Source organism: Schistocerca nitens, chromosome 2 (assembly GCF_023898315.1).
Source record: "Schistocerca nitens isolate TAMUIC-IGC-003100 chromosome 2, iqSchNite1.1, whole genome shotgun sequence".
NCBI lineage: Eukaryota > Metazoa > Arthropoda > Insecta > Orthoptera > Acrididae > Schistocerca > Schistocerca nitens.
The window spans coordinates 598,405,442-598,427,107 of NC_064615.1; the positions used below are offsets into that span (position 1 = coordinate 598,405,442).

A 21,666-nucleotide genomic window follows, 5' to 3' on the forward strand; every position below is an offset into this window, starting at 1 on the left:
AGGATCAGTTTCATCTTTGGAAGCAATACTAGATTCACATTCATCCAACCATTCAGAAATAATCATTGAAGCATTTGTATCCTCTGCATTTACTGCAGAATTATGTTCTCTCTTTCGAGATGTACTGTATGATTCCATACTGTAAGAAATGAATGTTCCTTGATTAGAAAGAGAGTCTAAATAATTACTTTGTCAGAGAAAGAGAGAAGAAAGGAAAACAGAGAGAATAACAAACACAATTACTTAAACAAACTATGAGAGCAACTTCTTTCACGTCTGAGGTCAACTTCTACAATGAGTAGTAAGTCATTTATTGTTGTTGCTGGATTCTGACCTGTGCAACAATTGCCAGTATAAAAATATGCCGGGTACAAACATTCATAAACTGGGAGAAAAGTGCTCGCTAAAGCATTAGATTACATAAGGCCTGAAAGGCCCCTTTCATGCATTATGCGCATAGCATTAAGAAGACGCTGATTTCTTTGCAGCATTAAATACAACTTTATTGTGTTTCTTAATCATGAACGTATTTTTAAGGATTACGTAATATAAGGTCCAATTATGAGATTTTAATATAGTTAAATGGGTGATTAATTCACTCTCGGGCCCGAAAGGCCCCCCATCATGCATCCAAGGGTTAAGGATGCTGCAGCCACCCAAGAGCCCCTCACTGTAGCACTACATGAATCAAAGGCAACAAGCTGGTTCCTTGGTCACAGGCCATGATTGAGAGCTTTGAAAAAACAAAATGGGACCTCACCAATGCGGCCCACCCCCACCCTAATGCCCCCCCCTCACAAGAGTGGCACCCGAGCCAGACAGCTATTGGGGCTGTCCTGCAACAATATGTGGACAACATCTGGCAACTGCTTGCCTTTTTTTCAGCTGAGCTCTCTGCAGCACAACACAGCTGGGGTGCATATGACTGCAAGCTGCTCGCAGTCCAGCCATCTGCTATTTCCAATCTTCAGTCGAGGGATGCATCTTCACGATCTCCTGAGACCACTGCCCCCTTAGATAGATAGATTCAGTTTTTGTTCCATAGACCCAAAAAAATGAGATGATTCTCATGGGTGTGGAACATGTCATAAAGTATTTAAAAAAAAAAAAATGAAATATTTGAATATAATATTTGCTACCCTGATCATTTGTCAGGAAATTGTCGAAATAGGTGAATACAGTGCTGTATACTGGAACAGCTAATGTTTACACAATTAACATGCTGTCAGAAGGAAACATTGTTATGCACTATTAATAAATTTATCAGATACAAAATATCTAATCTTGACTGCTGTGACAAAGTGCTGTCAAAACTGAAATCAGACATTTTTACTTAAGCTGGCTTAACAGTCTCTGTGAAGATATCATCTATAGAGGAGAAGGAGTTATCTATCAAAAAGTCTTTCAAACTCTGTTTAAACCGTGCTTTATCTAAAACTAAGTTTTTAATGGTTGCTGGCAGTTTATTGAAAATGTGTGTTCCTGAATATTGGACCCCTTTTTGGACCAAGGTAATAGATTTTCAGTCTTTATGTGGATTGTTTTTATTCCTAGTATTGATACTATGTATTGAGCTATTGGTTGGAAATAGAGATGTATTACTTGTAACAAATTTCATTAAGGAATAAATATACTGAGAAGCTGTGGTTAGAATACAAAATTCCTTGAACAGGTTTCTACATGATGATCTTGAATTTACACTACTAATGATTCTTATCACATGATTTTGTACCCTAAAAACTTTTGCTCAGTTTGATGAGTTGCCCCAGAATATGATGCCATATGAGATAATATAATGAAAGTAAGCAAGGTATGCAAGTTTTTTTTATATTTATATCTCCACCTGACATCATTCTCACTGCAAATACAGACTTGTTTAGGCGCATAAGCAATTCTGTGTTACGTCCTTCCCGACTGAATATATTATCGAGTTGTAATCCCAGAAATTTAACACTGCCAACCTCTTCGATCTGCAAGTCTTCATATGTTATACACATGCTGGAAGGAAATCTCTTGCAGGTTCTGAACTGCATATATTGGGTCATCTCAAAGTTTAATGACAGCGAATTAGCTTTAAACCACTTATTTATGTCAGTGAAAATTTGATTAGCAGCTATTTCTAAATCTGCACTTGACTTGCTACTTATTGCAATGTTTGTATCATCTTCCAACAAAACAAACTTAGCATCTGGTTTTTGCAGGAAAGACATAGACCAGATATTACGTTGACAGTTTAGGCTACAGGACTACATCACACAATTCACTATCAATGTCCAGCATGTTGCTAGCACTGATCGTTGCAGATTGCCTCCTGGGCCATCACCCAACCCTTAGACTAAAATTCCCTTGCCGCGCTCAAGAGGGGGATCAGATCTAGCTCATGCGTTGCAGAATGCGGACTCTGCCTTCAACCTCTAGCTAAGATCCATACCTGGCACCAACCATAAGATGGGGTGTGACGTCCTCATGCATCCTTCACAACATGATAGTTCCAATGATAGCCCCGCCCTGTCCTCTCTCCTCCCGTCTGCAAACTGGCATTTGACCTTGTCCATGGCCTTGCACATCCAGGCAACCACACTTCCACCAACCTCATGAAACAACACTGCGTCTGACCAGGCATCCAATGTGACTGCAGGAACTGGGCCAGGTCCTACTCTACCGTATCTTCCTTCGTCGTCGGCGTTGTCGTTGTCGCCATGAGGCACCGTTATACCAAGTGGAAAGGCGCGTCGATCTTAGAGCATGAGATATGGTAACCTTAAGTCATTGACAACACACCTGATTCCAGAATAGCTGCAGTAGTTAGGGTCTACGAACTACCCCCTCTTGACCAGGTCCCCAAAGCTTAACTCGTAACAAGATCCCTTCGAAGCAAATTGTCATAAAGATCGTCTACAAAGGCTTCGTACAACAATAAGAAATGTTACAGTTTATGGAATAATAACAGATACAACCAAACTGTCTTGTTTCTTCTGTTTTATTTAACGTAACTTTGTTCACAGTTTTATTTCGCATTCATCACTCATTCACACTCTGATGTGGAGTATATGCGAGTGCCTGAACCCTAATTCCCAAGTTCCATCGAAACCCTTTGATGAACAGTTTTGGTTGCTAGACACCACCAGTCAATGATAATGATACAGTATTTTGTAATTGACTCTTCTAGTTTAGCCACCGCCCTCCATGAATGTTTGTTAGGCGTAAGACAATTACACACTTTTCTCTCCGGTCTGCTATTATTAAGGGTTCGTGTAAAAGTTAACATTTGTCTCCTTTTCATAAATTGGAGCCAACTCTCCGCGATATATATATATTAAAAAAAAAAAAAGCGTATATATTTATCCCGGAATTGACCGCCCTGTAGGTGTACTCAATTCAATAACCACACTTTGCTATCCTCGATTTCGTGTAAATAAATGTCCTTTTTTCACTCTGATCGTATACCGTAGTTATTTAAAACTCGCCCCTATATTTTCTCACAATGCACAATTGGCACTTCTTTACTTGTTTATTTCTAAGAGTAAACGAAAAAATGATGCCGTATCATCGGCTTCGTCGATATAAAGCAAAACACCTCAATGTGCCCAATTTTACCTCTTCTTATAGGACCTGCTACCTTACTCATTAATTTACTACATATCATTTCCAATAACACTGAACAGGTATATTTCAATTGTATTCAAAAGCATGTTGTTGTTGTTGTTGTTGTTGTTATTATAATGACCAACCAAATCGTAACAAATCGTGTGGCGTGAGTTTTTAACAATAGCTTTACACTCGCCCAGCCTTTATTCATACAATATTATATATAAATATACAGACAGGACCGAAAAGATCGATCTCTCTACCGTAACCAATAGAGGCAAATACGCTATTAAAGTTCCGTTACATTTATCTTGACTCATATTGTTACACTACATTCTGTGCCAGGGCACCAAGATCGGATAGCATATTCGCGCCCCTGCTGTGCCCCCCGCCCCCTCACACAAACACACACACACACACACACACACACACACACACACACACACAAAGCACTGGTTCGTGGATGTTCTCCTCGTCATAGTTGGCCCATTACTTTTCTCCATCTGCGGCCCCAATATCCACTATGGCAGCAGTTACAAACTTGCAGCTAACAGCATGATGGAGCAGTTCCACCATACACTTAAAGCCGCCATAACATGTTATTCTTCTGAATGATCTTCTGCCCTACCACAGGTCCTTCTGGGCCTGTGGATCGAACACAGAATTGACCTGAGAACTTTTGCTGCCAAGTGGATATAGGGACGGACACTCATCATTCCTGGCGGTATTTTTGGAAGCAATCCCGCTTCCTCCTTAGCACCACCCAAAGTTTTGTGCAGCAGCTCCAGGGCTTATGGCCCAACTGCAACCAACATCTCTGCAATGTAATGGTGAGCCCCGTATCTACATTCACCATCGCCTCACAGCTTGCTCACATGTCATACTTTGGGTGGATATATACCAGCTGCCACTCCACCTTCAGTATTTGGGCCTGCACTTAGTGTTGTAATGTGAGGATAAGACATTCTCTGTTAGTCTAAATGGGTTCACAACAACAGTCTCCATACACAGGTTCAAGCTGCCAATGTCGTAGAGCCCCCTCCAGCCAACAAGAGCAGCACCATCGAGGTGGAGTTGCCCCTGCCTACAACCACCACCTCCAGTTGCAACACCGACACTACACCCGATAAGGCGCGGGCCAATCATCATCCTGAGCTGGGGACTGGTAAGTGCCACCAGTCCCCCGTCACCGTAGGTTTTGGGCATGCTTCAGTGATCACCGCGTGGCATGGTGGTGGAGCATTGTGTACCTCAGGGAAAGGGGTTCTTGGTTTGATCGCTCAGATTGCGGGGACAGGATAAACCTCTATTTAAATAAAAAAAAAAAAAAACCTCAATCTCAAGGTGTGCTGTGCACTTATGGGATGCTTGACTGTTGAGGTGGAACAGTCATTAATGGGCAATCTCAGGGGAACCTGCTGCACCTCAATTGTATAAGGCTTACTCAGGCATGCAGGGCTCTGTCTGAGTGGACCCTTATTTCCTTAGCTGCATGTGGGACCGAGATGGAACCCTCGAAATCATCATCTTCTCCTCCTAGCGGGAAGGGTGTACCACCTGGGAGTATTCACACCCATTCATCCAAAAGAATGAGAGAGCCTAGTCTTCCTGATAGCAAGAATACTTTGGACTGCAGTAACAGGGTTCATGGAGTCATGAATAAAAATGTGTTTCTGGTGATAAAGAGGAAGGAGGGGACATTTGAAAAAGTGTCCCCCTTTTGTATCTATAAGGATTTTGAGGGCCTTGCTGGAATATTAAAATCTATAAAATTGTTAGGTAATGGCTCATCATTGGTCGAAACTAACAGATCAAAGCAGGTAGGCCTTCTTAAGAAATCGCAGAAACTGGGTGACTATGATATCATTGTTGAGATGCACACCTTTCTCAACTCCAGTAAGTGCATTGTCACATGCTGAGGTATCGTGGATATGGACATAACAGAACTGAAGCAAGAATGGGCATCCCAGGCAATAGTTGATGTGGAGCAACGAACTCGGAGGAATAATGGAGCATCTGAAAAGACTGCCACTTTCATTATCACATTAAATTCTCCAACACTGCCTGAACATATTATGGCAGGGTTCCTTTGACTTAATGTTCGGCCTTACTTTCCAAACCCTATGCAGTGCTTTAAATGCCACATTTGGCCATACAACTATGAGTTGTGGAGGTGAAGCGAACTGTGGGAACTGCAGAAAAGCCTGTCGTGACACTGGCACTGACTGCCCCTCTCCGGCGATCTGCATCAACTGCTCTGTGAACTACCCAGTCTGGAGCCGAGACTGCCCTGTTTTTGTTGAAGAACGCAAAATACAGCAGATAAAAGTGACCAAGCAGATCCCTATGCTGAATCCAAAAAAGAACATAAGGCAACGAAACCCCCTGTCTTTGCCACCTCATATTCTTCCGTGATTCAGAAACCTATTCCCAAGGCAGACGCTTTTACACAGTGCCTGTATCCATCACAAGCACCTCTACTTGCACGTTTACATGTCAAGGGAAAAAGAGTAAGGACAAAGCAAGCCAGGCAACTGCACCAGGAAAGACAAACAACAGTTCCGCAGTGAGCATCCAGAAGGTAAAAGACAGGCAGAGTGCCTCTCAACGCTCCCTTTACCCCTCATCCTTGAAAGGACAGGGTGCAGGGTAAGGCTCACGACGTTTGGGCCAAAAGCTGTCCCGAGCACTGTTAGACATCATTCTTTCCCGTCTGACTGATAAGGAGGATATCATGGAGTTTGATGCCTCGGGTCCAGGCAGCCCCTCCACTCCCCCTCACTCTTAAAGTTCTTCATGTCCCTGGTACAAAGGTAGGGGTAAATTAAAACTGCACTGATGACATGGCTTCCATACTACAGTGGAACATGATTGGGTTCAGCACTCATGTGGAGGAACTGAAACTCCTAGCAGAGGCATGTCCCTTGTGCTTCTGTTTACAAGAAATACATTTTAAAGATACAGATGTCCCTGTGCTATAGGGATACACGCTGTACCACAAGGATGACCTATCAGGGAAAAGGGCCAAGGGAGGTGTCGCAGTGTTAGTCACTGACACGCACCACTCCTCTGTTCTTCCCTTGGCTACTGACCTGCAGGCAGTTGCAGTTCAAATGAACATGTGTTGAAGGATCACTGTTTGCTCACTATATTTACCTCTGAAAGATGTGCTAGACTCTGAGGCTCTCACGAGTCTTATCACACAACTCCTGCGACCATTCCTCCTCCTGGGAGACTTCAGTGCCAATCATGTCCTGTGGGGCTCATCCAATACTTGCCCTGGGGTCAGGTTTTAGAGGGCCTTATGAGCTGTGCATCCTCAACACAGGTACTCTCAAGCATTTCTCTACTGCTACTAGGTTATTCTCAGCTATTGACCTCTCTGTTCTTCCGTCCTCACCGACTCTGTTCAGTAGGAGGTCACTGACTACCTTCATTCCAGTGACCACTACCCAATCTGCCGTCATCTACTAAATGGCTCACCACCTGAAGTTAAGCCCCCAAAATGGTTGGTCAACAGGGCTAACTGGACATGTTTCAGCCAGATGGCTGTGTTTTGGAGGATTTGCGGTAAACGCAGCCATTTATCGATAGCAGCATTGCTGAAACGGGTGCTTCCAAACACCACCCAGAGACATTGCAAGACACTGGCCGAACATTTTGCACAAACTACTGCCAATGCAAGCCAGGATCTGGCGTTTTGTCACTATCAAACGACTGTAAAGAGGGAAAAGTTGGAATTATGGTCCAACAGTTCTGAGACCTACAACTCCCCTTTCTCCATGTGGGAGCTCAAATCAGCACCGACTGAGATTCGTTGACACTACACCCATCATGACCAAATGCAGTTTGTATGCTTCGACATTTGCCAGCGGCATCAAAGGATATTCTCCTCAAATGTTTTTATCTAATATGGCAGACAGATAGCTTCCCCAGCTCCTGGAGGGAGGCAATTCTGATCCCTGTCGTCAAACTGGGAAAGGACTACGTATGTACCGATAGTTATCGGAGTATTGCCTCAACGAGCTGCGTAGGAAAGACCCTGGAGCGAATGGTGAACAATCGTCTGGTCTGGTTGTTATAGACCATGCAACTCCTTAGCTGCTCTCGCTGCAGATTCCAGATTTCAGTCCACGGTTGACAATCTGACCCTCCTAGAGGCAGCTATTCATCAGGCTTTCCTCCGTAAACATCACTGTATCAGCATATTCTTCATATGACACTACTTGTAGACACTGTATTCTCACACAACTGCATCAATGGGGCTTTCGTGGCCACCTTCGCATCTTCATATGGTCTTTTCTGTCTCAGCAGTTTTTTAGGACCCAAGTGGGTAACACGCTGTCTGATCGATTTGAGCAGTAGAATGGTGTTCCTCCCTGTACAGTGCTTCTTATTTGTAGACAATTTTGCTGTTTTCTGTTCCTCCTCCAGTGTTGGAACTGTGAGCCGTCAGTTGCAACTTACAGTGCGACAGTTACAGGAGTGGGCTGCAAAGACAGATTTTCAGTTTTCTGCAGATAAGTGTGTTTGTGTTCATTTTAATCGTTCTTGTTGTCTTTTTAATTTGCCTGCCTTGAATATGGGGGACACAATCCTACATTTTAGAGATACAGTGCAGTTTATGGGCCTCATGTTTTACTCCAGATTGTCATGGTTACCACACTTACGAGATCTGAAATCCAGAACCCTGAATGCAGTGAACATCATAAAGTGTCTTAGCGACAGGTCTTGGGGAGCAGACAGGGCGCGTCTCCTTGAATTTTATCGGGCTATTGTGTGTTCACAACTGGACTATTGCTGCATGGTTTATGGGCCAGCGAGGCCCTCTTACTTATGTATGATTGACACTGTCCATCATGAGAGAATCCGGCTGGCCACGGGTGCTTATCGGACCAGTTCCTTATCTAGCATCTGTCCTGAGGCGGGGGGAACGACACTTACCATCTGATGCCAGCTCCTCATGGTGCATCATGCGTGTAAGTTCCTTGCAGCTCCATCTTCGCCCGCACACCATACAGTTGCTCACCTCTGGAAAACCTTTTTTCCAAACCTTTTTTCCAACCGTCCACGAGCCACGATGTCATTTGGGATCCGCCTGCAGTTTTTGCTGGAGTCACTCGGTGTGGGGCCAGTACGACTGCAAATCCAGTGGTTTGAGTGCCTTCTGCCCTGATTACTGGAGAGGCCCAGGAGAGATGGCACTCCTGTTTCTGTTTTTAATGTGATATTCTCTGATATTTTATCTGAGTACCCCGACCATGTAGCTGTTTCTACAGATGGCTTTAAGCACGGGCACACTGTTGGTGTCCCGGATCATGTCCTTAAGGTCAGACTCTCTTCCCTCCTAATTGGTTTTAGTGCATGTGAGAGTGCACATGATACAGAGTGACTGTGTGGTCATTCGAATGCATGCGTGTAAAACACTTTTAGCTCATCTCCATATTTGTTTGTTTTTATAAGTGTAAGGGCGCTAATGACTCACTGTTGGCCGGCCGCCCATCAGATCCAAAACAAACACACACACACACACACACACACACACACACACCATTCCCTCCGTTGTTCCCATGCCCGACACAGCACTAGCCAATGCCGCCTCTGGTCCACTGCCAACTAACTACATGACTGACTCTCCCACCCAGTGCCTGGGACCCTGATGTAGCCACTTCACTACCCTTTTTGTAGCCACCAGCCTACGCAGACAGTGCCGCACCCCCACAGGCACCTGCTACCCCCAACAGAGTGCCACCGCCACCACCGCTAGCATCTGGACCATTGGAGCAGTGACGCTACTTCACATACTCCCAATGCCGCACACAAACTATGCCCCTCCTCTCACAGGAAACCATAGCACAATCACAGCAGCAATAATTTGTGCATGCTCCCCAGCAAGCATCCTCAGTTAGTTTCAGACACCCCTCTGTGCTGTCGGCACGATATTTTCCTATCGAGAGGGGGGGAGTTGTATGGTGACTCTTTCCATTACCTCTACCTGTAGCAGCGGACGACAAGGTGTGCAGACAGGAAATAAGCCCTTCAGCACCCTTGCTGGTCACTTCTGCTGGAGGAAGAGTTTAGATAGCCACGCTTTCCGGACACCATGCACTCTGAACGATTGCTCAAGCGGTCCCTTGTTCTGCTGTGATGAGGCAACACCTCCCGGTCATTCTCTTGGCAACTCGCTCCGCAGTGCCACGTGGTTCACATCATCGTCTGTCGCATTTCACCGGAGTATGTGCGAACAGCAGAATTCTTACCCCGCATTCAGTGTCAGTGTTGTGTTGTTGTTCATTCAACATGTGGGGTGCCACTACATTTTTCTGACCACCTTCACAAGCTGCATCCCCTCGAGGTGCTTATATTGATTGCAAGCGTACAAAGCCAGATGCCAGATGCCTGGTTTATCTTTCTGGTATCAGCACATGGAATACTGCATGCAGTGTAGCGTAACTAGTGCAGTGCGCACAAGAGTACCAGGTGGGTTTATTGCTAGTCCATCCTGGCCATTTTGCCACTCCCGTTGGCACCAAGCTTGCTTCTTGAGCGGGTTTGCACGCACCCCCAGATGACACCGAACAAAGGCTGTAAGCCATTTGTGGTCCACCTTGTCCAGGGACTCCATCCTGAGCAAGGGCCCTCCTTGGTTTAAAAGTACTAACTCATTGAATTTTGTTGTAGTTGTTAGCTTTTAGAAATAGTATCTCAGAACCAGCCTGTGCGGCTCTTCCAGCACATCTCGTTGTTTATTGTCATCGTCCTTAATTAGCGCACTGCTTAGTTGTGTATGTCCCTTAGAAGTATAGAAGGTAACATAAATCATCCCTTAAGGACCAAGGGAACAGAGCCACATTATCTTCACCACTATGCCCAATCCAATGATATAGTTTTAATTGTTGCACAAGCTGCAGATGGCGCAATTAGAAATTTAACCAATGTCAGTAAATCCTCCGCACATTTTGCTGTGGCATTTCATGTTCATGCCTTGCATGGTCAGTTGATATTTGGACTTCATATGAACCTTTCCCTCACTCCATCCACTGTTGCATCTTGCACACTTGGTCAGCTGACACTTTCCTGTTTAGAAAAACGAGTGTCCCTAAATTGTTGATAACAGTGCACAGTGCACCATGTACATGGTGGTTCTTACCCGTCGTTCCCATCATTTTGTCGAGGCGACTCACCCGGAACTCCAAACTGGTGGGCACAATGCAAACTCGGTGAGTTTACACTTCTACCAACGGACCAACCATATTTGAACATATAATAGTTTGGGAAATACAGAATTTTGAAAATGGATGAATCATTTATTATTACTATTACTTGGTGATTCTGTATTGCTTCTTTCATGTAGGTACATTTAAAAACATGTGTTTTATCATATGGATAGGAAAGCCATTGATTTCCATATAGGTATGGCTGTATGTGAAGGAAACATCAGGCATATTAATAAAATTGTGGACAATTTACTCGCATTATAGTACAGATGATTATGAAAGACATTTAAAACTCCATGTTCCAGAAAATCTTGGAACATGGAGAAGTGTTTAATAATAAATTACTTTTAATCTGTTTTTAAAAGTGCAGTTTCACAATTCCTGTGTTATGTCTACTGATTGCTTGTTAAAGAGGTGTCGAGGGGGAAATAAACCTTTGGCAAAGCTTCGAAAGAGAGTTGCTCAAATCATACAATTGGTAGAGCACTGCCAACAGTAGGCAGGTATTGTGTTCCCAGTGCCAGTTTAGCAACCAGTTTTAAGATGCGGCAGACTCTCAGATTGGCTATCCCAGAATAATAGCTGTTTTCTCAACTTCGAGCAAGGATAGCAAAAATAAATAATTATGTTGTTGGTTTGTTAGAGATTAGAAACAAAATGTTGTTGTCGTCTTCAGTCCTGAGATTGGTTTGATGCAGCTCTCCATGCTGCTCTATCCTGTACACGCTTCTTCATCTCACAGTACCTACTGCAACCTACATCCTTCTGAATCTGCTTAGTGTATTCATCTCTTGGTCTCCCTCTACGATTTTTACCCTCCACGCTGCCCTCCAATACTAAATTGGTGATCCCTTGATGCCTCAGAACATGTCCTACCAACCGATCCCTTCTTCTAGTCAAGTTGTGCCACAAACTCCTCTTCTCCCCAATTCTATTCAATACCTCCTCATTAGTTATGTGATCTTCCCATTTAATCTTCAGAATTCTTCTGTAGCACCACGTTTCAAAAGCTTCTATTCTCTTCTTGTCCAAGCTATTTATCGTACATGTTTCACTTCCATACATGGCTGCACTCCATACAAATACTTTCAGAAACGACTTCCTGACTTCTCTTCTTCAGAAACGCTTTCCTTGCCATTGCCAGTCTACATTTTATATCCTATTTCGACCATCATCAGTTATTTTGCTCCCCAAATAGCAAAACTCCTTTATTACGTTAAGTGTCTCATTTCCTAATCTAATTCCCTCAGCATCACCCGAATTAATTCGACTACATTCCATTATCCTAGTTTTGCTTTTGTTGATGTTCATCATATATCCTCCTTTAAAGACACTTTCCATTCCGCTCAACTGCTCTTCCAAGTCCTTTGCTGTCTCTGACAGAATTACAATGTCATCGGCGAACCTCAAAGTTTTTACTTCTTCTCCATGAATTTTAATACCTACTCCGAATTTTTCTTTTGTTTCCTTTACTGCTTGCTCAATATACAGATTGAATAACATTGGGGAGAGATTACAACCCTGTCTCACTCCCTTCCCAACCACTGCTTCCCTTTCATGTCCCTCGACTCTTATAACTGCCATCTGGTTTCTGTACAAATTGTAAATAGCCTTTCGCTCCCTGTATTTTACCCCTGCCACCTTCAGAACTTGAAAGAAAGTATTCCAGTCAACATTGTCAAAGGCTTTCTTTAAGTCTACAAATGCTAGAAATGTAGGTTTGCCTTTACTTAATCTTTCTTGCAAGATAAGTCGTAGGGTCAGTATTGCCTCACGTGTTAAAATATTTCTACGGGATCCGAACTGATCTTCCCCGAGGTCCGCTTCTACCAGTTTTTCCATTCGTCTGTAAAGAATTTGCGTTAGTATTTTGCAGCCATGACTTATTAAACTGATAGTTCAGTAATTTTCACATCTGTCAACACCTGCTTTCTTTGGGATTGGAATTATTATATTCTTCTTGAAGTCTGAGGGTATTTCGCCTGTTTCATACATCTTGCTCACCAGATGGTAGCGTTTTGTCAGGACTGGCTCTCCCAAGGCCGTCAGCAGTTCTAATGGAATGTTGTCTACTCCTGGGGCCTTGTTTCGACTCAGGTCTTTCACTGCTATGTCAAACTCTTCATGCAGTATCATATCTCCCATTTCATCTTCATCTACATCCTGTTCCATTTTCATAATACTGTCCACAAGTGCATCGCCCTTATATAGACCCTCTATATACTCCTTCCACCTTTCTGCTTTCCCTTATTTGCTTAGAACTTGGTTTCCATCTGAGCTCTTGATATTCATACAAGTGGTTCTCTTTTTTCCAAAGGTCTCTTTAATTTTCCTGTAGGCAGTATCTATCTTACCCCTAGTGAGATAAGCCTCTACATCCTTACATTTGTCCTCTAGCCATCCCTGTTTAGCCATTTTTCTCTTTTTGTCAATCTCATTTTTGAGACGTTTGTATTCCTTTTTGCCTGTTTCATTTACTGTATTTTTGTATTTTCTCCTTTCATCAATTAAATTTAATGTTTCGTCTGTTACCCAAGGATTTCTACTAACCCTCGTCTTTTTACTTACTTGATCCTCTGCTGCCTTCAGTACTTCATCCCTCAAAGCTACCCATTGTTCTTCTTCTGTGTTTCTGTCCCCCATTTCTGTCAATTGTTCCCTTATGCTCTCCCTGAAACTCTGTGCAACCTCTGATTCTTTCAGTTTATCCAGGTCTCATCTCCTTAAATTCCCACCTTTTTGCAGTTTCTTCAGTTTTAATCTACAGTTCATAACCAATAGATTGTGGTCAGAGTCCACATCTGCCCCTGGAAATGTCTTACAATTTAAAACCTGGTTCCTAAATCTCTCTCTTACCATTATATAATATATCTGAAACCTTCTAGTATCTCCAGGGTTCTTCCATGTATACAACCTTCTTTCATGATTCTTGAACCAAATGTTCTACCAGGTGCCTTCCTCTTTCATTTCTTACCACCCATCCATATTCACCTACTACGTTTCCTTCTCTCCCTTTTCCTACTACCAAATTCCAGTCACCCATGACTATTAAATTTTCGTCTCCCTTCACTACCTGAATAATTTCTTTTATCTCATCATATATTTCATCAATTTCTTCGTCATCTGCAGAGATAGTTGGCATATAAACTTGTACTACTGTAGTAGGTGTGGGCTTCTTCTCTATCTTGGCCACAATAATGCGTTCACTATGCTGTTTGTAGTAGCTTACCTGCACTCCTATTTTTTTATTCGCTATTAAACCTCCTACTGCATTACCCCTATTTGATGTTGTATTTATAACCCTGTATTCACCTGACAAAAAGTCTTGTTCCTCCTGCCACCGAACTTCACTAATTCCCACTATATCTAACTTTAACCTATCCATTTCCCTTTTTAAATTTTCTAACCTACCTGCCCGATTAATGGATCTGACATTCCATGCTCCGGTCCGTAGAATGCCAGTTTTCTTTCTCCTGATAACGACGTCCTCTTGAGTAGTCCCCGCCCGGAGATCCGAATGGGGGACTATTTTACCTCCGGAATATTTTACCCAAGAGGACGCCATCATCATGTAACCATACAGTAAAGTAAAGCTGCATGCCCTGGGGAATAATTACGGCTGTAGTTCCCCCTTGCTTTCAGCCGTTTGCAGTACCAGCACAGCAAGGCCGTTTTGGTTAGTGTTACAAGGCCAGATCAGTCAATCATCCAGACTATTGCCCCTGCAACTACTGAAAAGGCTGCTGCCCCTCTTCAGGAACCAAATGTTTGTCTGGTCTCTCAACAGATACCCCTCCGTTGTGGTTGCACCTACGGTACGGCTATGTGTGTCGCTGAGGCAGGCAAGCCTCCCCACAAACAGCAAGATCCATGGTTCTAATTCTGAATTGTCGATAGATTTGCCCTTACATGAGACATTTATGGGTATAATAAGTCTACTTGGGATTAAGTTTTATGCACAGTCAAAAGATGAGACAAGAAGTGAATTTCACATAGACTTAGGTGTGTCCTCTGGAATTCAAAGTGGCGTTCTCTATCTAAAATGGGTCTTGAAGAAGTCATTAGGCAGGAATTCAAAATAAATTAAAAGCTTACATCAATAGCCGTGATGTCCAAAATTTTTATTTTAGTACATATTTTTGTAAATGTGATGCATACTATAGAATATAATGTAACTGTAACAGTAATAAGTTTTTGAAAGTAGTGGTTACTACGAGGGCGGTTTGAGAAGATCTCAGAATGGAATAGAAAAAAAGTACTTACATCACTAAAACTCTTTTTATTTTTCAATGTAGTCTCCTTGTAGATTAATGCACTTGGCTCAATGCCATTCCAGTGCTTTGAGCCCATCTCGAAAATGAGTTTCCTCCAGGCCTGCAAAATAGTTGTCAACTCCAGCTATCAGTTCTTTTTTTAGTGAATCTTCGTCCACTGAGAGAAATTTTCAGTTTTGGGAAGAGATGGAAGTCTGATGGAGCCATATCAGTGAATAAGGCGGGTGTGGTAACAATTCATACCTTAGTTCGTGTAATTTTGTCATGGTGACGGCACATGTGTGCGAGCACAAATTGTCTTGTCTTGGCACCCATCTTGCAGATAGTTTTTTCATTTCTAATTCTTCAGTTAAAATGTGATACACCCTTTCAGATGACACCTGGTAAGCATGAGCAATTTCTTGCACTTTCAATCGGCAGTCCTCCATGACCATTTTGTGCACTTTTGCAATGATTCCTGGAGTAATGACACATCTTGGCCGACCCCTGCGCGTATCATCTAAGTTCTCCTGACCAATTTTAAATTCGTTTGTCCACTTAGCAACATTTGGAGCAGAGTCCCCCGATGTATTCTGGAAATCGGCATGAATGTCCTTTGCTTTCATACCTTTCTTTATGAAGTACTTAATCACTGCCCGAATCTCGATTGTCCCCCCCCCCCCCCAAATCTTCAATCTTCAGAAATCACTACGCAAGAACAACAGAGCCATGTCACTGCCACAGCTCTCTTCCAAGAGCACTGACGTAGCACGTGTCAACAGGCAACAGTCCAATGAATTTCACGTGAACAACTTGTGCTAGTGCTGACCTCTTGTGGTGATTCCGAGAACTTTTCAGACCCCCTCGTATGTAAGCCAAGTAAGATGTTCACTAACAGCTAATTCCTTGCTAGCTAGAGTAATTCAAATGCAAAAATGCAGTCCATATCTCTCTCTCTCTCTCTCTCTCTCTCTCTCTCTCTCTCTCTCTCTCCCTCCCCCCTCCCCCCCTCCCTCCCTCCGCCCCTCTCCTTCCACCCCTCCCCCCTCTCCCTGTGTCTGTGTGTGTGCATGCGCGTTTTTTTCTGTATATGAAAAGGCACTTCAATGATTTCAGATCGAACACCTGTACCAACTCATTTGCCCTTGGCCTGGACAAAGACATCAAAAGAAGAAGAAGAAAAGTTCATGAAGCAGCTTGAGGAATTGCTTGAGAAATTTAGAAGTTAATCAGTATTTGAAAATATGAGATGCTGATTAGCACACATGTGAGTGATACGATGCACTCTTACATGTTTCCTGTGAGAATATCTTAACTTTAAAGAAAGTGTTTAACTGGTCGAGTAACTAAAAGACCTGAATGTTTGTATACACAAAATGTATAAGATTTTGTAAGACAACTAAAGGCATTGTTAATAATTTCAACAAGATTTGTGTGTAGGCACAAAATTTTGTATATTCTACTTTTTAAGCGTAACAGTAACACCAGTCCGTTGCCTTGTCACCATGTATTGTGACTTCTAGTTATAGGAAATATTGATCCATGTTTTATTGTGATATGAAACTTGTGAAGAGTATAGCAGTGTTTGTTATTTTATTTTTTATGAAAGAGAGAGCCTAATTTAAGCATTTATTCACTTGTAAATGTGTCATTTGTTGTTGGAAAAAAATCATGTTTTATGTATGCAATATAGTTAACAAATTGAGAACACAGGGCTTTTATTTCATGGCATGCCCTATCTTTGGACTAGTTGTCATAATGCTACCAAAAATATAACAACAGTCTCAAAAGCGAGGCATCTGTCTCGAATAATGTCTGCACCTTCTATAGTGTGTCATCTGTTCTATTCCAAAAAATAATCAATTTTTAAAAATATTATGTGTTTGGATAGATAAAAAATCTACTCACCAAGCCATGGCAGGAGAATACACATATAAAAGGCATTAAAGTTTGCAAGCTTTTGGAGCCAGTGGCTACTTGTTCCAGCAGAAGGGTTGAAGGGGAAGGAAGAGGAGTGAAGTAAAATGATTGGTTGAGGTTTACGAAAAGGGGTAGAGTTTGGAAAAGTCACCCAGAACCCCGTGTCATGGGAGATTTACCAGATGGGACGAGAGGGAAAGACTGATTGTTGGGGACTGCACCGGACGAGATTTGAAAAGAAAACTAGACAGGTCAGAAAATGAAACGTAGAAAAGTAAAAGGGAGTCAATAAAGGAATAGTTATTGTGAAGAAATCCTGATACCAAAGAAACTAATATATATTAAGGCCAGGTGGGTGGCAAGAACCAAGGAAATGTTGCAACACCAGTTCTTACCCATGCACAGTTCTGAGAAACTGGTGTGTGGGGGAAGAATTCATATTTTACCTATGGTTAAACAGGTACCTAAGTCACACCTGTTAAGCTGTTGAGCATGCACTGCAATGGGATATTGTGTGTTGCCACTATACACACTCTGCTTATTCCCATTCAGCCCTACTGATAACTTGGTAGTAGTCATGCTGATGTAAAAGGCTGTACAGTCTTTACATAACAGTAGGTATATGATCTGTGTCATTTCTAAGTGACTCTTCCTTTGATAGTACATGTTTTGACAGTTACACCGCTGGGTATAGTTGGTGGTAGGAGGGTGCATAGAGCAAGTCATACAGTGGGGACAGTCACAGGACAGTGGGGACAGTCACAGGGGTAGGAGCCATAGAGTAGGGAGATGGGTGCAGAAGGAGCATAGGGTTTGACAAGAATATTACGGCGATCAAGAGGGCGATGGAAAACTACTCTGTGTATGGTGGGCAAAATGTCTTACTGAATGGACCTCATTTGAGGCCATGACGTTACGAAGTTATAACCTTGACGAAGTAGCTGATTAATACATTCAAGACCAGGATAATACTTAGTGACAACTGGTGTGCTCCTCAGTTGTCTTTTGGAGGGATCAGCAATACCAGGATTGGATGTGATAGCTCCAGAAATCTGCTTTTGAACTATTCTGATAGAGTAATTACATCCAGAGAAGGGTGGTGTATAGCCGTATAGTGTCAGCATCTGCCAAATACGTTTGCCTTGAATGCCAAGACTGTATGGGAGGGAACGTTTGACAGGGAAATGATGGCAGCTGTCAAAAGGTAAGTACTGTTGTTTGTTAGCAGATTTAATGTGAACAAAACTGTGTAACTGACCTTCGGTAGGGATGAGATCAGCGTCAAGGAAAGTAGCGTGGAAGTAGGAAGAGGACCATACGAAATTTAATTGAGAGACTGCAGGAATTTTAAGAGGTCAGCCTCACCCTGAGTCCATACGGCAAAAATATCCTCAATGTATCTAAAGCAAACCAGGGGCTGAAGGCTTATGGATCCCTGGAATGCCACCTTAAAGTGATCCATGGAAGGGGTGATGCAGGAAGGAGCCATGCTGGTTCCCATGACTGTGCCCCTGATCTGTTTGTATGTCTGCCACCTCGAAGGTAAAGTTGTTGTTGGTAAGTATAAAGTTGATTAAGGTGAGCAAGAAGGATGTCATAGGTTTGGAATCAGATGGGTGCTGACGGAGGAAATGTTCAGCAACAGACAGACCATGTACAATGGGGATGTTGATTATAGAGGGAAGTGGCATAAGTGGTGACAAGCAAGGTGTGTGTTGGGAGTGAGCCGGGCACAATTTCAGACAATCTTGGAAGTGGTTGGTGTCTTTAATATAGCAGGAAAATGTTTGTGCTATGGGTTGCGGGTGTTGATCAACTAATCCCAATATATGTTCAATGGGGGTCATTCCCAAGTGTCTGACAGATTTTGAATGCATCCACCATAATTTCTCAAGGAGTCCACAGAAATCCACTTGCCATGCAGCTCAACAGCTCAACATGTCCCCAGTGTCCATCTGGCATGTGTTGCATTGACGTTTAGATACGGCACCATACAAAATTCAGCTACTGCAAGCTCTTCATGAAGATGACAAACAACGATGTGTGGAGTTCTGTAATTTCATTCTCGGCAAGATGGAGGATGACAGTTTTCTTACAGGCTTAGTGTTTAGTGACGAGGCAACATTCCATTTAAATTGAAAGGTGAACTATCAATGTGAGAATATTGTGTACGGAACAATTACATGACGTTGTGCAACATGGGAGGGACTCTCCAAAATTTAACATGTTTTGTGCAGTTTCACGGGAGAACGTGTATGGTCCATTTTTCTTTGCCAAGAACTCTGTTATAGGCAGCACATATCTCAATATGCTTGAGAACTTTCTTTTCCCACAGCTGGAGACTGATTCGAATGACTTCATTTACCAATGGGATGGGGCACTGCCACACTGCCATCTGGAAGTGTGGGAATTTTTAAATCAAAGGATTACTGAATGATGGATTGGTCAAACTGGACCAAATGATTCAGTCTCACATTACTGGACTCCAAGGTCGCCGAACATGACTGTATGTGATTATTTCTTGTATAAGAGACTTCTGTTTATGTCCCTCCATTACCAACAACAGTGAATGAACCGAGACATTACGTAACAGCAGCTGTGGAAGCTGTAACTCAAAATATGCTCGCTGCAGAGTGGGAACAATTAGAATACCACATTGACATGCCGTGTATTTCAAGGAAGGGTATGAAAAAAACTTTCCGAGGTGCCCGTTCACCGAAAAACAAAATATATTGTATCTGTGTATTAGTTTCAGAGATAGAGACGCCCAATTGGATGATTCTTCTTGATATGCCCTGTATTACATCCAGATACAGGGACACCCAGTATTAGATGTTTGGGAGTATCTCCAAGAGACAAGCAGGTTTCCAGAAAGAGATAGTAGGACCTTAGTTCTGATTGCGCAAACGTATGTTCTTGAAAGGAATTAATATAGTATGTGAAGGGACTCATCATGGAAAGAGAAGAGGGTTTGGAGTGTTAGGGATAGTGAGTGTGGAAAAAAAAGCAGAGGTTGGAGAAAGACAAAAAACAGAAGAAAAGTTTGGAAAATTTCATACGAAAATTGTGAGAACAGACAAGGGTTAACAAGAGGTAATGAGTGGGCAACAATTTCTCTCCAGAAAAGTGCCCGATATGATAAGAAATAGTTATTGCTGGAAAATAAAAAAAAAAATTATTGGGAAAGTCATGGAAAACAAACAAATTTTAAAAACTGGGCAAACAGAAAGATACATTGGGGATAATGTAATCTAGTTGGCAGATAAAGTAATGTAGGAGTTGGCAGTAAAGGTCAATCAGAGCAGCTTGGCAAGAAACAAATGCACAAAAAAGTGAAAGAATTACATAGAAGCTAAGTAAGTGGACGGTGGGAATGAAAACAGCTGTCAAATTTGCAAATAAATCTGTGAAAGATGATTGGGAGATGGCCTTCCGGGAAGTGAACTGTAAAAAAAATTGTTATATGCAAATTAGTAAATAACAATGGACCTGTCTGTGCACGGAAATCAGTACTAGAAAAGATCTGGGGAAAGATGTTGGTTAACATAGGTGGTACAGAAAAATAAATGAGGCGACTAGCACATAGGGTAGAAAAGAGACAACAGTTTGAAGAAGATAATGATAACAAAGACTGACAAGAGTGTTACGTAAGAAGGAATGATGGCCATATGGGCTTACACATCAATGAAAATAATCAATTTTTGAAAATATTATGTAACTGGATAGATAAAGAATCTTATTCACCAAGCAGCAGTAGGAGAACAAACATATAAAAGGTATTAGTTTTCAAGCTTTTGGAGCCAGTGGCTCCTCCTCCTCCTGGCAGAAGGGTAGAAGCAGAAGAAAGAGGACTGGTTAAGTTTAGGAAAAGGTGTAGAGTTCAGAAAAGTCACCTGTATGCTGGGTCAGGGGAGAATTGCTGGACGGGATGAGAAGGAAAGACTTGATTGTTGGAGACTGCACCAGATGAAATTTAAAAGCTTGAAAGTGTAAAGGCAGAAGGCAGGTAAAATCTTTATGACTTTTCAAACCTCTACCTCCATTCCTAAACGTCACCAGTCCTTTTCCTTCACCTCTCTTCCTCCCCGGAACTTCAACCTTTCTTCCAGAAGTAGACATTGGCTCTGGAAGCTTGCAAACTTTTAATACATTTTGTGTGTGTTCTCCTGCCGCCACTTGGTGAGTAGATTTTTATCTATCCGATTACATTATATTTTCAAAAATTGGGAGATTTATTTACATATTTGACAGCTGTTTCCATTCCTACCCTCCACTTACCTGGTGTATATGTAATTCTTTCACATTTTTGTGCGTTTGTTTTACGCCAAACCGCTCTGATTGACCTTTGCTGCCATGTCCTACATTACTTTATTTGCCAACTAGATTACATTTTCTCCAAGGACTTCCTCCTTCTATTTGCACAGTTTGTAAAAAAATTCTGTTTACATGACTTTCTCAATGAATTTTTTTTCTTTTCCTGCCATAATTATTTCGTATCATATCGGCCACTTTTCTGGTGAGAAATTCTCACCCACTCATTACCTCTTGTCAACCCTTGTCTGGTCTCACAATTTTCATATGAATTTTTCCAATCTTTTTCCTTGCTTTTCTTCTGTTTTTCTTTCTCCACCCTCTGCTTCTCTTCTTTGCCACTCCTGCCATCTCTAACACTCCAAACCCTCTTCTCT

General features: G+C 42.4%; 1 protein-coding gene across 4 annotated transcripts in view; it reads left to right on the forward strand.

Moving 5' to 3' along the window:
* The window catches only part of LOC126236669 (dehydrogenase/reductase SDR family member 12-like), a 91,371-nt gene extending 74,633 nt beyond the window's left edge, over positions 1-16,738 (forward strand). For 3 of the 4 annotated variants that reach the window (XM_049946151.1, XM_049946152.1, XM_049946153.1), the window contains exon 9: positions 16,175-16,737. In XM_049946151.1, coding sequence (XP_049802108.1) covers positions 16,175-16,287 — 113 coding nt within the window. In that variant the 3' untranslated portion in view covers positions 16,288-16,737. Of the gene's footprint in view, positions 1-16,174 lie in introns of all 4 variants that reach the window. The other variant, XM_049946150.1, reaches the window with a different exon arrangement.
* The last annotated feature ends 4,928 nt before the right edge of the window (positions 16,739-21,666 follow it).